We start from the raw sequence: 16601 nt of genomic DNA, 5'->3' as shown, positions 1-16601 counted from the left end.
AGGGAGAAGTTTAGGCGTGGCTACCGAAATAAACTTTGGTATTTCATAAACGATATTATGATCATAACTTTGTTTTTATATTACAAATTTTAGTGGCATAAATAATTTTTAATGCAAGATATAATTGATCTTACTTAATTATATTCATATATTCGTTTAATGTTTAAAAGTTTATGTTAAAATTAAACATTAAATTACCTTATTTAAGAGTAACTTACAAAATATATTAATGTTACATATTGTTCACAATTCAAATTACATATAAATTTTATTTTCTATTTCTTAATTTTTTAAAGATACATTACATGAATACAAGGCAAACGACTACTTTATTTAGGAAATAGTATCATATACAAGCATAGTTTTACATAGTATTTGTCATTAATTGAAGTTTTTCTTTATTTATTATCTTATATTCATCGATATTTTTTTCAAGTGATCGGCATTTATTGCTAGCGTAGTTAATTAATCCGTTACACAATATTAATGCGTAATAATAATCGGCACATTATTCTCATACCACTTAGTGATGTATAATTTTTTTCAAACACTCAAATATCTTTTATTTCTTATAATTGTTTGTCATTATTTCACAAGCACGTAAATAATTGTTTAATCTTTTTAATCAAATACGATTTTTCATATTAAACAATTATTCATGAATCATCTTAATAAGCACGTACAATGATTGATATTAAAGTGAAATATAAAAATTATAAGGAAGGAAATGAAATGAAGGATATCTTGTACTCTTTAAAATAAAGATTATTTGAGTACAATATTATTAAGATCAGTTTTTGCGGAATCAAATCATTATTATTATTATAAACTGATACAACACCCAACATGAAATTGACGTGAATATTAAAATGTACTTTTCGTACACCATCATTATTCACCTGTATATATGTATATATACATATATATACATATATATACATACATATATACATATACATATATATATACATATAATTCAAGTGCATGTGTGCGCGCGCGCACGTGGATGTATATATACAATACACACGTACGCGCGCGCGTATACACATACACACACACACATATATAAATATACATACGTGATACGATTGATCATATGTATATACATATAATTACACATAACCAATATTACTGGAGCATGCATGATGCACACAACTTTTACTTTAAATTCTCAATTTAACATTACATCTTTTTAACTAAGAAATTAGTATGAATAGAAGGGGCACTAGATGAATAAATTTTCTTAATTAAAAATGCCAAATACGTAGAACTTAAAAATCTCATTAAATCACTTTTTTATCATTATTGTGGGGAAGACTCCCCTTAGGGGTAAGTAAAAATTATTACAATTTCATCTCTGAAAAGATTCTCCCCACTACACTTGAGGAAACTAAGGAATCTTGTATTGGTTTCCAAATGTTTTTGTTGGGAAAGTTCCTTTCCCTAAAATTTAGGGAATCAGAAACTAGCAATGATAATGTATTTACTTGTCAGTATTATTAGTATTAATTTTTTCGTCCCGAGGTTTTGCTCCACCATAAATTGAACTTGATTTACTTGATTCTGCAATTGCATTTATAGGATCTTGAATTGTTCTTGGTGCTAATACCAGACGTTTTCTTCCACTTGTTTCAGCTGTAATAACAACATTAAAATTACTTTTTATCATTTCACAGATAATATATCTATAAAATGTTTGTATACAAACAAACCTGGTGGTGGATCTTTATGATATGATTCATCATGAAATGGTTTTCTTTCAGGCCCAGTACCACGCGGGGGTGGTCTATTACCATATGATCTAGACGGCGCATTATGCAACCATTCTCGATTTCCACCTCCTGCATCATCATTAAACTGACTACTGTTACCTCGGTTACCCTTCATGTCCCATGTACTACTTTGTCTACTACCATGACCTTGACCTTGACCTTGACTTACATAACCTCCTGCACATTATTGTTATATTGAACTTTAATTTATAGTAACAATGAATCTTATAGTAACAATGAATGTATGCAAATATATGTATGCAAATATATGTTTACGGTATAAAAGTTTATAGTAAAATATTTATTTGAAATAACATTTATGAAAAGCTGTTAAACTTTAAAATATTATAATAAAATAAACTATTGTGTTAGTCAAATTGATTTATAATATTAAACTTCAGATATACGTTATGCAAAGCATAACGCTTACTAGAATACATAGATTTGCTTCTAAAATCATCACCATATCCACCACGACCACCATCTCTTCCTCTAAAGCCTCCTCCAATGCCACCACCACCACGACCTCTTCTGTCAAAACCACCGCCTCGTTCGTTTCTTCTATTCTCTGCTACATCTATTTTAATGATACTTTTATCTACTTCTACTGCTCCATCCATTTCCAATGCTGCCTCTAGGTCTGATAAATCTTCAAATTCAACATAACAAAAACCCTTAAACCTACAAAGAGTTAGATAACTTCAAAAATTGTATAACATAAAAAGATTTTATTATTTATAATAGAAGATATGCAATTAATATAATTGATTAGAGCTATACAAACCTATCAGTATCTTTGTCTTTAACCAATCTGATTCCTTTAACATTAAGTTTTTTAAAGATCTTATCAACATCTCCTTGTACAATCCCATTTGGCAAATTTCCTACATATGCAGTATAAGGTGGTTCAGTTGGTAATGGCTTTCTGCCACTTCGATATGTACCGCCATAATCTCTGTACAAAAATAATTTATATTTATATATACAAATAAATTATATCACATAAGATATTATTTTATACAAATATTTAATATTCAGAACTATATATAAATTATACACAACGAATATTTTGGTAGAAATGAAGCACCATTTTTACATCTCATTATTCTTTAACCCTATTTAATCAAAAACAGTAGAAAACACTAAGCACTTTAGAATTGACATGAAGTAATCATTTCATATTCTTAAAATTACGAAATACTTTGTATTCACTTTTGAAGATTAGGAAAGAACAATAAAATATAGAAATTCACGCTACTGACACTCATTTAGGTACTAATTTTCTCAAGCATATATTTTAATGAGTGATGTGAAAACAATTAGTCTTGTGTGTCGCAACAAATAGTATTTTAAAATAAATAAACTGTATCTATTATACAAATTTTAAATTAATATCCTTGTTAATAATACTACGACTAAAATACACCATTGTTTGACCTGCCAAAATAAAGCCGCGTGTGGAAGGTACCATATCTGCAAGGTGCTTGGCTGCACTCTAATCGAAACTCACTTAACCTTAAATTTGCAAAATTATTGGAAAAAAAAAACATTTATTCACCAGCTCGATGCACTAATTATACATTACCTTTGCACTATTTTGAAAAATCTCAATAATTGTTATACATGAGAAAAATCGTAACCTATACTTGCCTTGAATCTTCGTAACCACCTCGTCCAGCCATATTGGATGCACGAAACTGACCGGGACCGCGCGGGTTGAGTGCGATACTATATTCAAGATGGCACTTTTCTAATCACTAAAAAATTTAAAATCGTGAATCTATAGAAACTTATAGTTGATTTGAGCAATATAGTGATGTCGTAAATTATTGTATCTAGAGGTGGCCCCAATTGATGCCAAAATGACACCATTGATGTTGCCGATACTCAGGACCGTCTGCAGTTTGTAACTGTAGGTATTTAATGCCAAGCAGTAAAACAGAAAAAAACTGTTGATTAACTTTCAATTTTAACTTAATTCATTAACTACTATTTATTAACATTTTGCTACCATCAAATTCTATTTAATATTTCAAACATTTAGAAGAACTTTAATTCTTCGTAAACCATTATCAGCAATATCCAGCAACGGAAGAACCCATTTCAAATCGACATCATACGGCATTGATTGACGCTCAAGCTCTTTATCTCTCTAAAATATCTTAAGTTGTTGTTTCGGAAATCAGAACATTTGTACTTTTGTGTTTGACTGATTTTATGACTTCACTATATCGCTCAAACCAACTATACTTCATTTGGAATCGTTGCTTGTATTAATGAATTTTAACAATATTTTATAAAATGATTGAAAGTTTGTAATAAAAAATATAATTACTATTATTTTTGTTATGAATTCATTAATAATTAAACCATAATAAGTCCTTTTTTAAAATACCTTATTTATATACTTGAATTACATAATATTACTACAAATTTTTATTAATAGTGATTCAATAATTTCATACAAAGGTACGAAATTCTTAAGAAAAATGATTGATAATCTATGCAATTCAAAACTGAAATATGCCTTTTTAATTTTTCATTCAGTCCATTGTTTATATCATTTAGGTATCTATTATTATACGACTATTAAAATACTAATTCGTTCAACTGTTTTATATATTTTTAATTTAGATACTTATTAGATTAACGTAGTTTTTACTTAAAACAAAGCAAGATGGCAGACGAGGCTATGCACATGGTAGAGGTTGTTTCAAATGACTTTGAAATGACGAATACAAATAAAATGGATTGTACAATTCTTGATTATTTTACAAAATTGAAAAATGAAATAGAATCTGAAAGAATACACGGTGGGATTGCCCTATTAAAGTATTTAATTCAACAAAACTCAGTAAGTGTTTATTTAGAGATAACCACAAAATAAGACATTATTTATAGAGTGTGAGAAATGATCATAGTTTTTTCATCGAAAAATTAATTGTAAATATAATATTTTAGGAACACAGTGATAGTCAAGAATTTAAATATGCTATAAAAAGACTTATTAGAAGTTTAGGTTCATCAAAAACAACTTCACGAATAGGTTTTTATACAACTTTGACAGTTTATTTAATAATGAATCCAGAAACATCTATTGAACAATTTTTATCTATAGTAAACAGTGAATTACATCCTGTAAACAGTAATAGTAAAAGTGTAAGGAAATCAATTTGAGTTATATTGTAATAATATTTTATATTTAATATTAACTGTAACATTTTAGGAAAATGGTGATATTTATATGGGACGCATATTAGCATATGGGACATTAATAAGATCTAAAATACTTTTAAATAGTACTTGTGAAATACAACTACAAATTATACAAGATCTCATCAATGCAGGCAAACAACGTAGTTATTTATCAATTGTTTCTGTTTCATTCCTTGTTGAATTTGTGAATCAAATTGATGCTGAATGTATTAAACAATCAGTTTGGCCAGTTATTGAAAAAGAATTTGGTAAACCATGGACAGAACAAACTTTAGACTCATTTTATGCTTTGTTAGTAATAAAAAACAAATGTCCATCACTTGTAAATGAATTTTCGAAAAAACATTTTGGCACGGAAAACATTATTACCAAAGAAACTATGGATGATATAGTGAAAGTATTATTGGTAAGTATGATGTACTATTTATGATTTTATTTATACAAATTATTTATTAAAAAATGTATAAATTACATATTATTAATGTTCAGGACTTACCCAGAATTATATCATGTCATCATCCAATATTCAAATTCTTCTGTGAGAATTTAGTATCAACTGAACTTATTATTGATTTTTGGACTCACATAGATCAGAAATTTACAAAACCATCTAAAACTGATGAATATTTAGTTGTACAGATTCTCAAATTTATATTATCAAATACTATAGATAAATCAATACTTCCATCATTATTATCACCAAATTATGTGCAACATATGTTAAAAAAGTGTACTGGATCTAAGTACCATAATAAAGATGAAGTAATTCTTGGATTTAAAGAAGTCTTAAATTTATTAATATTAGCCACAAATAGTGACGATACAAAATTAAAAATACAAATTGCTGTGTTAAAGAAATTAATATTGTATCCAGGTGATTTAATGATAGAGAAAAAAACAGGTATAAAAGTAATTCAAATGCTTACTGGAAATTTAAACTTAGATGGTATAAAGAAAGTATCAAAAATATACAGAGATATAATTGAAAATACAATACCCAGGAACAAATTAAACACCAAAGCAGAATCTTTTTGGACAAATGCTGAAAGAATTTATGCTGCACATTTATTAACAAGGTATTTAATATTTCATAAAATGAATTCATTGAAGTTTACCTTTGATGCAATTATGTATATGTGTATAAATACATACAATTAATTTGTTGTGTTTTATTAGATTAATGGGACATCCTAAAACGCTTGTGGATAAAGAATGGAGATTAGATCAGTTGAAGTTTTTATTTACTTATGGATTATGCGAAATGCCAAATGTTGGAGTAGATCTTGCTCGTAATTATTATTTTTGTATTTAATGTTATTATATATATCTAATTTTCTATTTCTTTAATTGTAAATTTTTGTTTATAGCACAATTTAAGGAAACATTCTATCATGCACTAGATCATAAATTACCAAGATTAAATGATCTAAGAAATATATTAAGCGAATTAGTTCACTTTTTAGACATTCATCTGAAAAAACAAACTTTGAAATTAAGAAATCCATTAGGGAACGAAGCAAACAATTCTTGGGAAAAAGTCATGTGCTTAATTAAAAATTTAGAAAATAATTCAAGGAAGACGGAAGCTGTACCAGTATTTCATACAATGAATTTGCACATGGGTTTACAATTATTTTCAGATTCACAAATGGCAATTATGGCCATAGATGAATTACAAAGTTGTTATGAAAGACTACTAAAAAAATCTAAAAAACATAAAATTAATAGTAATAAAACACAAGATGATGAACCAGAATGGGTAGAAGTAGTTGTTGATTTGTTATTGTCCTTCTATTCTAAAAACAGTCATTTATTACGATCATTAGTAGGATGTGTTTTTCCACATATTTGTTCTTATGTTACACCAACAGCTATACATCAAATATTAGCAGTATGTAAACGTTATTAACATACTTCGAAAATTAATGATTATTATATTTTGAAATTTTTATTTCTAGGTGCTAGATGTAAGAGATGATAAAGGACCACTCATAACAAAAAATGGTTTTAATAACGAAGAAGAAGAAAATTCATCAGAAACAGAATCAAATTCGGATAGTGATAATGACGATAAAATTAATGAAGAGAATATTAATAATGAAGTGGAAACTTCAACAGATAATGACTCTGATTCAAATGAAGAATCAATGAATGAAGATGAAGATGAAGATGAAGATGAAGATGAAACAGTAACTGATAGATTACGAATGGCTGTAAGACAAGCATTAGGTGATGCTTCTGTTCAAACTGATGATGAAGATATAAATGTAGATAACATTGATGAAGAAGAAGGAAAACGATTAGATGAATCATTAGCAGCAGCATTTAGAATTCTACGAGAAAATCGTCAATCGCGATCTAAAAAACAAGAAAAATCAGCCCAAACATTAACTCATTTTAGAATTCGAGTTATAGATTTATTAGAAACTTATTTAGAATATACTCCATCAATGGCAATTGTACTTGATATGTTACTTCCTCTTTTTACATTGTTGGAATATTGTATAAAAGATCCTCATCAGAAACCTTTACAAGATCGAGTTCGATCTTGTTTAAAAATATTATCAATGATAAAAAAATTCAAAGATACAGAAAATGTTGATGAAGAATTATTAACAGTAATATTAAAGGTAATTGTAATGTAACTAAATAATAATTCTACGTCTATTACATAATTAAAATGTATATTTTTAAGGCTTTAATTGAGAAAGGAGAAAGAACCACGTCTGTTTATCATGAAATGAGCGATAAATTAGCAGAATGTTGTACATTCCTTGTGAGGTGTGTACAGCAGGCTAATGTATCAACAGATGCAATAATTAAAATTTATGTAGAAAATTTAACAGCATTTTTTAAAAGAAGAGACTGTGTATTATCGCCTTTATTATTTAAAAGCATCTTACAATTACAATGGGACGGTAACTGGCATCTAACTCCTTTATTGGTAAATTTGTATTTTTTATATTAGTAAAGATGCAAAGGATTCCAAATAATATACATTTATTCTTATAGGTGGACTTTGCTTTTGATAGTACTGTAAGGTCTTTTCGTCGTGGATATGCACTTGAATTTTTAACAATTTTTTATAATAATAGTCGATTAGTTCATTCAGATAAGAAACATTCTGATGTAAGAATAAAAATGGAAAAAAAGTTATACAAAAATACTATAAGCACGTTTCAAGGATTGTCTGATATGTATAAAGTTGAAAATAGACAAATTGTTGCAACTGATAATAATAAAATAGGAAAAGAGGTTAAACAAAGGTATATTTGCCTTCTTTTTTCATTATTACGAAGTATTTACACTCATCATTTGCCACAAGCATGGAATTGGAATAATATTGGAAATGTACTTAAAACGTACAGAGCTCATGTTTCATTTGCAAAAGATACAAAAGCAGCATATAATAGATTAGCAGCACAAATTGGAATTCCACTTAACATGTAAGTGTTAACTGAGTAATATAGCGTTAAAATTTTATTATATTGTGGTATGAAATTATTTATATTCTTCTTTCTTATTTTTATTTTAGATCAGTGAAAAAAGCTACAAATAAAGAGAATACTTCTGTAAATGGAGAAATAAAAGAGATTGCAAATAATGTAAAGCAATTAAATAACACACAAGAAAATGGAAATACACAAAACGATACAGATATTACTCCATTAAAGAAAAACGAATTAAAAAAAAGAAAGAAAAATAAAAGTAAACAGAAAAATAAACAACTATTAAAAAAGGAAGCACGGATGTTGCGTGAAAAAACACTGTTAGAAGGTTTCGAACCTTGTAAGTTTAGCTCTCTTGTTCTACATGATCAACCAGACGAAGATGTATCATTACAAAATGGGAATTTTCAAACTGAACAGACTAGTTCTATTTCTTCACAAAAAAGAACAATTAAAAGTATATCAGATGACAATAAAGTGAAAAGAAGAAAAAGTATGCAAACTGTTTGATACATAAAATAAAATTGAATACATTTATAAAAATATGTATCAAAAAGTTTGTACAGCTTTAAAATATATAAATAAATCTTTTTCATAAGCTATTAATGTTATGTTAATAAATAAATTTCTTATGCATTTCGCTGTAAATTTTAATTTTAATACAAATTTTTATATTTTGATTATATTATGTACATCAATAGTAGAAAAATGGTAGAAAAGCGTATATCAACAATAAATAGTATTAAATAGTTGTACGTGATACAAAAGGTTTGTAGTGTTACGCAGTGTTGTACGTGAAGCATTGTGCGTTGCGCAAGAGATACGAGTATGAGATCTTTTATATTTCTTGCGCATCGTGTAGCATGTCACATGATACTTTCGGTGGTCACGTGTGTTTAATGTGGACAATGGCATTTATCTTATATGCACATGTATTTATTCAAAGACTCATTCTTACTGTCTTATTACTGTGATTAAGAAAGTGTATATTATCAAATATTCTTATTCCTAATAAATATTTGTCACCATTATATATTATCAAAATTTAAACCACAGTAAATTTACTAATGTGATTAAGGTTAACCATGAAATAAAAATATTTTCTTAGAAAATATATGCTGTTTTTATATTTCTGAATATATTTTTTTTTAAATATTAGAATTTCTAATAAAATGAAAAAGGGATTCACAGAGATGAATAAAAAGAGCAATAAATGGTATGAAGAATATTCTAAAGGAGAGGAGCCATATAAACATTCTATATCTGAAGCAGAAATATCGAGTTTAAAAGATGAAGCAAAAAAATACTTGGATGCAGAAACATCTGTTTTTCAATTAAAAGAATCAAAATATACTGATTCAGAAACAGTATGGTTAAGAACAGCATTAACACAGGGTACAACCTCTGACAAAGTAGCAGCTGCCATTGTGTTAGTGCAAGATAATCCAAAATATAATTTAGCTAGACTTACAATGCTCATAAATCAAGTACGTGTGGTAAAACATAATCAATGCAATATGATAATAAAATCATTAAAGGATTTGTTTTTATTAGATCTCCTACATCCTAAATTTAAATTGCTTAAATTTGAAGAACAAAATTTAAACGAAGTTAATAAATTTATCTCTGAAGACACTCTTATTAAATCAAACATATCTAGAAAAAAATTAATGGCTCATTGGTATTTTGAAGACCAATTATGTGAACTATATGAACGTTTTGTAATGTCTTTAGCTACCATTGCATCTGATACGGTAGATGCAAATCGTGAAGTTGCAATATCAGTAATGACAGATTTATTAATAGGAAATGCTGAACAAGAACATAAATTGTTAGAATTCCTTGTAAACAAAATAGGAGATCCAAGTAGTAAAATAGGATCAAAAGTTATATTTTGTTTAAATAAATTATTACATGAACATCCCAATATGAAACTTGTTGTGTTACGAGAAGTTGAAAAATTATTATTTAGGAAAAATGTAGCACAACGTGCACAATATTATGCAATTTGTTTGTTAACACAACTTCTTTTAAATAACAATGATGAGAAAATTGCTTCTACACTTATTGAAGTTTACTTTGCTTTCTTTAAAGCTTGTTTAAAAAGAGGAGAACCAGATTGCAGAATGATGGCAGCAATCTTAACTGGTGTAAACAGAGCATATCCATTTGCAAAATTGGATTCAAATATATTGAATGATCATATAGATTCTGTATATAAAGTTGTACATATCGGATCTTTGAATGTTTCTTTCAATGCACTCAATTTATTGTATCAGGTAATTATGTCAATTATAATATGTTTATTATACAGTATTTGACTTTATCCTTTTTTTCTTCATTTATATAGATTACAGGTGAAAATGATGTTCAATCAAATAGATTTTATTCTGCTTTTTATCGGAAATTATTAGACCCACAAATTGGAGTGGCAAATAAACGTGCATTATTTCTTAATTTATTGTACCGAGTTCTTCAAAATGATCATAATAAACAACGTTTATATTCTTTTATTAAAAGAAGTTTACAAGTTGCATTATATTTCCCAGCAAACATGGCTTGTGCTACTTTGTATGTAATATCCAAAATTTTACATACTCATAAGGAATTAAAAACTTTATTATTAAAACCAGTAGACTATATTAAAGTAGAAAATGAAGATTTAAAATTTAAAGATAGTTCTTCAAATCCAGAAATTTCTTATCTATCTAATGATGAATCTAAATTAGGAGATTCTATTGTATTAACAAATGTTATATCTGAAGACAATGTAAACAATGAATCTAAAATCAAAGCAGAAAAGAACATGAACATTAATATCAATACACAAAAGGAATATGATCCCTTTTGTCGTAATCCTGCTTACGCTGGAATAACTAAAGGTTTAAATACAGAGCTAATAGCATTATCTAAACATTATCATCCAAGTGTTGCATTATTTGCAAATACTATTCTTGAAGGTATTGTATTAAATACACATAATGTTGTTATTAAACTGTTATATTTGTGTATTAGATATTAATTGTACATAAATCCACTATAATATTACATTTGATACTAAAAAAGTAATATATATTATTTGTACTTTTAGGAAAATCAATTGATTATACAGGTGATCCACTAGCAGATTTATCTTTAATGCGTTTTTTGGATCGTTATGTTTTCAAAAATCCAAAAAAGTTAGAAAATAAGAAAGTGCAGAAAAAAAATGATCCTTTAGCACAACGTGCAGGATATACACCAAAAGGTATTAGATGTATTCCAGTTGACAGTGTATCATACATTAATGAAAAAGAAGAACGTATCCCAGTTGATGAATTATATTTATACCGATATTTAAAAAAAAGAAAAAAATCTAAACATGAATTTAAAGTAGATGATGATGTAGAAAGTGTTAATAGTGAAGAATTTGATGATATGTTAAACAGATTAACTGATGGTAAAGATTTTGAAGATTTAGATATCGCTGCTGACATACAAACTAGCAGAAAGAAAAAAGGTATACGAATATACATTTTATTTTTCAATTTAAAATTTATTTTTAAATATGTCATGTTAATATATAAAAAATTTACTATATAGATATTAAGGAAGAAAACAACGATTTTGATGATGCTACTAGCATTGAAAGTGAAGCAAGTGATTCTAATGATATGTACGATTTAGATTATACCAAAAATTTGGATGAAGATAGTGACACAGATGCTGAATTACAAAACTTGAGTGACATTGATTTAAACATAGATGATGATGATGATGATACTGAAAATATTTTGAGTAAGAAAACTGAATCAAATATAAACAAATGGATAAAAAAACAAGATAAAAAACAAAATAAAAAGAATAAAAATTCAAAAGAAATTGATACTAACTTATTTCTATCCGCGGAGAAATTTGCAGAAATATTAGAAGAGCATAGCAAACAACCAGGTAAATCCGGTGGGACAGATACATTTAATACTGATGGTGCAAGTCACAAACAAATAGAATGGGAAATAAAACGACATCAGAAATTAAATAATTCTACCAATAGAAATAAACGAAAAGGAGCTAAAAGTTTAAAAAAAAATGCAAAAAGAATGAAATATTAATTGAAAAATAAAAATAATTTTGTAACTTATATTCTTGAATATGTATCTTAGAAAAATTAAACATTTATAAATTACAAAAAATGAATCCTTTAATTTGATACTTCATACAAATCAATAAACTACATATATACTTATATACTAAAACATCATTTTTATTTCATTTGCATAATTACTTGACAAGAAAACGTTAATCTACAATATATAAAATTATTATATTATTGGTGTACTGAAGGTTGCGAAAAACAATTTAAGTCATTATTAGACAATTAACGATTTGTAGTTTTACCAATTACGTAAAAAAATTAATCTCAAAAACAGAAACGGATTGTTTTTTTTGTTTTGTTTTGACAGAAATACTTCCACTATAATACCATTGCTATCTTATGTAAAAGTATTTTTATTATTAAAAAGGCTTTTACACATTAAAAAATTGTTAAAACATTTTCACGGATATGAAGCGTGCTGCGTACATGAATCGGAAGGCTGGACGCTACTCTGCATCAGCTTTTGTTGAACTTTCTTCATCATGAGCAGGGCTATGCCATGTCAATCGTTCTTCATAAAATTTTATTACAATTTGTGGACATTTTTCATTTGCTATTCGAGCAGGAACTAGATCAGCATCATCTGTCCCTTTCCACTTCATTAAAAACATTAATTCTCCACTTGAATCTGTTGCCCCAATAATTCGTTCAGGTTCCAAATTTCTGTCAAAACCTAAACATAATTAAAATGCAAAAGTAAAGATTATGTTATATATTCTTTAAATAAATTATGTGGTGTCAAAATGTTAAAGACCTTCGGGTTTCTTTTCTTCTGTCATTTTTTTCTTAGTACTTGTAGGTAACGGTCCACCTGAACTTTTTCGTTTCTTTTGTTCTTTATCTTCGTGTCGTTTACCAGCTACAGCTGCTTCTTTTTTCTTGCGTTGCTCTTCAAATTGTGCAATTAGATCTGGACAATCAAGATTTTCTTCTGGCTCCCACGTATTTTCTTCATTAGAATATCCTTTCCATTTTAGAAAATATTCAACCTACATTAATGTACAAAATTAGTAAACAACTATTTTAATGAATATAAGTATAAGTAAAAAACTGCATATATATTTTAAATTACATACTTTTCCTTTAACTACTCTTCTATCCAAAACTTTTTCAACACTAAATTCTTCACCTCCTGCAGTTTCTGCTGGTGATGATTCCTTTCCTTTGCTCATTCTTCTTTAATATTGTAAATACATATAATCACATGACAAAGAACAACAAAGTAAAAATTATAAACTAAATAACAAAAAAAGAGAAGTTGAAATGTGAAAATATAGTTTCAATCAAAATAGTTAATTAGATTTAAAATATTGATTTCATAAAAAGAGGAACTTTAGAAAAATTATTACAATATAATATATTAATATAGTAAATAATTTTGTAAGGAAAAAGCTTCAAAGATGCTAAGAGAAATGAACACAGTGCAAAATGGCGGTACGACAGCCGGGAAGCAGCCCAAGAGTTTACTTATCAATTTATATAAAGATTTGATAATAAATGGTATGAATTCATATCAATTTTAATTACGATTATATACATAACTATTTGATTATAATTTTTGATTATGGTACTTACTTAAAAGGTAACTACAAGTTACACAAAGACGCAGCTACGTATGATGCGGCGGGCTTTCTGGCGTTTTAGCGTCTTGTTACGCGTTGCCGCGAAAAATAACAGGGTGACCAACGGATAATCTATAATAGATTTTACAAATTTATTATTCTTTAGAAGTAAAAATTTAATTTTTACGACATAGTCAAGATTATTAACATTACCCTATAGGTATTACGTAATTAGAAAAATAAAGAAATTTGTTATCAATACAAAAATAACATGAAAATATAACATATTTTTATTATAAATAACGGTTTCTTTTTGTATGTTAGAACCAATCAATTCAAAGCATTTATACGTTAAATTTTTTTCTTAAAAGTATTAGTTGCGGAATAATTTTTATTGTATTATTTAAGTGTTTTGCTAAGATAAAATATGAAATTTTTTTATTTATGATTGAAAAGATGCTTTGGTTTCTAATATAATATAATTATTTCTAAAAATTATCGTTTTTAAAACATAATTTAACCAAGCAATTAATTGATACTTTTATATACTCTTATTAATTTTATATATGTAAAGAACAATATTGAAGAATATTTGATTGCTAATATTAAAAAAATATGTATTGTAGTAATTCTGGCAGATGGCAGTATTTAAAATTTTAATATTAGTTTTCTATTCTATAAAAGTTATAGTTTAAACGGCGCTGAAAATTTGGGTTGGCAAGGACTTTCAAGGTATTGTTAAAATAGAATAAAGTCACAGTATGTGGTAAAACTATTTATTTTATTCATATTAAATAATTGATATTAAAATTGAATTATTTTCTGTAATTATTTTACAGAATATTCTTCAAAATGGCTGCCCGATCCATTGTTAAATATTTACGTCCAAAAACTGTTGTACCCCAAATCCATAGATGTGCTTCAATTTCTGCTTTTGAAATACAGCATAAAACTCCAACTATTAAAAAAGTAATGCCAATACCGAAAGCTCATTACGGGGGACGACATACAGTTACTCTTCTGCCTGGTGCTGGAATTGGTCCAGAATTAATGACCTATGTAAAAGAGGTATATAAACATTATTTATATACTTTTAATAAAGAAAATGACCTTTGAGTATGTCATTGCTCACTTGTTTTTTTAGATTATTATAGTGAATGTTCTATTATATTTTTAAATAATATGCTAATGAAAAAGTTCTTATGTAATTTATTTATGTATTTCTTATAGGTTTTTAGTTATGCAGGTGTACCAGTAGATTTTGAAGATGTAGACATTGATCCAAATGCAAATGATAATGTGGATTTAGATTTTGCTATTACTTCCATTCGTAGAAATGGTGTAGCATTGAAAGGAAATATTGAAACTCGTAGTACAGAAGCTGGTGTACTTTCTCGAAATGTTGCTCTTCGAAATGAATTAGATCTTTATGTAAATGTCCTACATTGTGTGTCATATCCAGGGGTAAATTCGCGACATAAGAATATTGACATTGTTATTGTTAGACAAAATACAGAGGGAGAATATGCTATGTTAGAGCATGAAAGTGTAAAGGGTGTGGTAGAAAGTATGAAGGTTATTACAAGCACTAATTCTGAACGTGTAGCAAGATATGCATTTGAATATGCTAAGCGAAATGGAAGAAAAAAAGTTACCACAGTTCATAAAGCAAATATAATGAAGCTATCTGATGGATTGTTTTTAGAAATATCAAGAAAAGTTGCAAAAGATTACCCAGATATTACTCATAATGATATGATTATTGATAATACTTGTATGCAATTGGTTTCCAATCCACATCAATTTGATATTGTATTAACAACCAATTTGTATGGAGCAATTGTATCAAATGTAGTATGTGGTTTGTTAGGTGGGGCTGGATTATTAGCAGGTAAAAATTATGGTGATCATTATACAATATTTGAACCAGGTACTCGAAATACTGGCACAGGTATTGCTGGAAAAAATATTGCCAATCCTATTGCAATGTTAAATGCTGCCGTTGATATGTTGCGTCATCTTGGACATAAGCATCATGCTATTTTAATTCAGAATGCCATTAATAAAACTATTAACCAAGGTATCCATACTCGTGATCTTGGTGGGCAAGCTACAAGTAGGGAAGTTGTGGATTCTATAATGAAACATATTAAAATAGCATCTAATTAAGACTGATGAAATGTATCATATTAAAAACTAACATAATAATGTAGAAGTGTACGTATATATTCAACTTTGCTTTTTAGTAAGAATATTCCATTGCTTGGAATAATGTTAGAATATCATTGATAGCAATAACCATATTTTCTGTTTAAAAGAAATTCTCTACAATTGTGTAAATCGCACAAAATTATACAAAGCAATTTTTAAGTAAAGTGACAAATTTGATACTTGTAATATAGTAATATTTTATGTAATATAATGGCATCATATATGGAATTATTAAAGTTTAAATTTTGTAAAATAC

The 16601-nt window shown here is 27.3% G+C and overlaps 4 protein-coding genes across 14 annotated transcripts; 2 read left to right on the top strand and 2 right to left on the bottom strand.

The window, feature by feature from the left end:
- Positions 1 to 1100: 1100 nt before the first annotated feature.
- On the bottom strand, positions 1101 to 3691 carry eIF4H1 (eukaryotic translation initiation factor 4H1). Of its 7 annotated transcripts, none has more exons than XM_017908443.1 (5): positions 3210 to 3382; positions 2557 to 2727; positions 2203 to 2453; positions 1713 to 1949; positions 1101 to 1635 (listed from the first exon to the last, which is right to left on the bottom strand). In XM_017908443.1, exons 1-5 carry the CDS (start codon positions 3320 to 3322, stop codon positions 1484 to 1486), a joined length of 924 nt encoding a protein of 307 aa, XP_017763932.1. In that variant the 5' UTR covers positions 3323 to 3382; the 3' UTR covers positions 1101 to 1483. The 7 variants fall into 7 exon arrangements, with proteins under 7 accessions (XP_017763932.1, XP_017763968.1, XP_017763950.1 ...); XM_017908479.1 differs by lacking the exon at positions 3210 to 3382 and adding an exon at positions 3423 to 3691 and having other exon boundaries at positions 1102 to 1635; XM_017908461.1 differs by having other exon boundaries at positions 1102 to 1635; positions 2245 to 2453; positions 3210 to 3381.
- A 758-nt stretch (positions 3692 to 4449) lies between these two features.
- Positions 4450 to 8947, top strand: Mybbp1A (MYB binding protein 1a). Its single transcript, XM_017908169.1, has 10 exons — positions 4450 to 4626; positions 4734 to 4931; positions 4999 to 5394; positions 5478 to 6064; positions 6165 to 6277; positions 6356 to 6879; positions 6947 to 7618; positions 7684 to 7932; positions 8001 to 8434; positions 8524 to 8947. The coding sequence occupies exons 1-10, from the start codon at positions 4450 to 4452 to the stop codon at positions 8945 to 8947; spliced, it is 3774 nt and encodes a 1257-aa protein (XP_017763658.1).
- A 624-nt stretch (positions 8948 to 9571) lies between these two features.
- Positions 9572 to 16525, top strand: LOC108553766 (Isocitrate dehydrogenase (NAD(+)) 3 non-catalytic subunit gamma). Of its 4 annotated transcripts, XM_017908800.1 has the most exons (5): positions 9572 to 10716; positions 10788 to 11397; positions 11529 to 11938; positions 14972 to 15202; positions 15365 to 16525. In XM_017908800.1, the coding sequence occupies exons 1-5, from the start codon at positions 9610 to 9612 to the stop codon at positions 16301 to 16303; spliced, it is 3297 nt and encodes a 1098-aa protein (XP_017764289.1). In that variant the 5' UTR covers positions 9572 to 9609; the 3' UTR covers positions 16304 to 16525. The 4 variants fall into 4 exon arrangements, with proteins under 4 accessions (XP_017764289.1, XP_017764297.1, XP_017764305.1 ...); XM_017908808.1 differs by lacking the exons at positions 14972 to 15202; positions 15365 to 16525 and adding an exon at positions 12020 to 12528 and having other exon boundaries at positions 11529 to 11936; XM_017908816.1 differs by lacking the exons at positions 9572 to 10716; positions 10788 to 11397; positions 11529 to 11938 and adding an exon at positions 14837 to 14866 and having other exon boundaries at positions 14974 to 15202; positions 15365 to 16507.
- LOC108553790 (chromobox protein homolog 1) lies at positions 12948 to 14223 on the bottom strand. Of its 2 annotated transcripts, none has more exons than XM_017908842.1 (4): positions 14148 to 14218; positions 13649 to 13745; positions 13327 to 13561; positions 12948 to 13245 (listed from the first exon to the last, which is right to left on the bottom strand). In XM_017908842.1, exons 2-4 carry the CDS (start codon positions 13742 to 13744, stop codon positions 13019 to 13021), a joined length of 558 nt encoding a protein of 185 aa, XP_017764331.1. In that variant the 5' UTR covers position 13745; positions 14148 to 14218; the 3' UTR covers positions 12948 to 13018. The 2 variants fall into 2 exon arrangements, with proteins under 2 accessions (XP_017764331.1, XP_017764323.1); XM_017908834.1 differs by having other exon boundaries at positions 12953 to 13245; positions 13649 to 13748; positions 14148 to 14223.
- Positions 16526 to 16601: the final 76 nt, after the last annotated feature.

The sequence above is a fragment of the Eufriesea mexicana genome, unplaced genomic scaffold (assembly GCF_001483705.2).
Source record: "Eufriesea mexicana isolate 0111107269 unplaced genomic scaffold, ASM148370v2 scaffold22, whole genome shotgun sequence".
Classification (NCBI taxonomy): domain Eukaryota; kingdom Metazoa; phylum Arthropoda; class Insecta; order Hymenoptera; family Apidae; genus Eufriesea; species Eufriesea mexicana.
The sequence above is the reverse complement of the archived record's forward strand: the minus strand, read 5'-3'. Positions and strand labels throughout refer to the sequence as shown.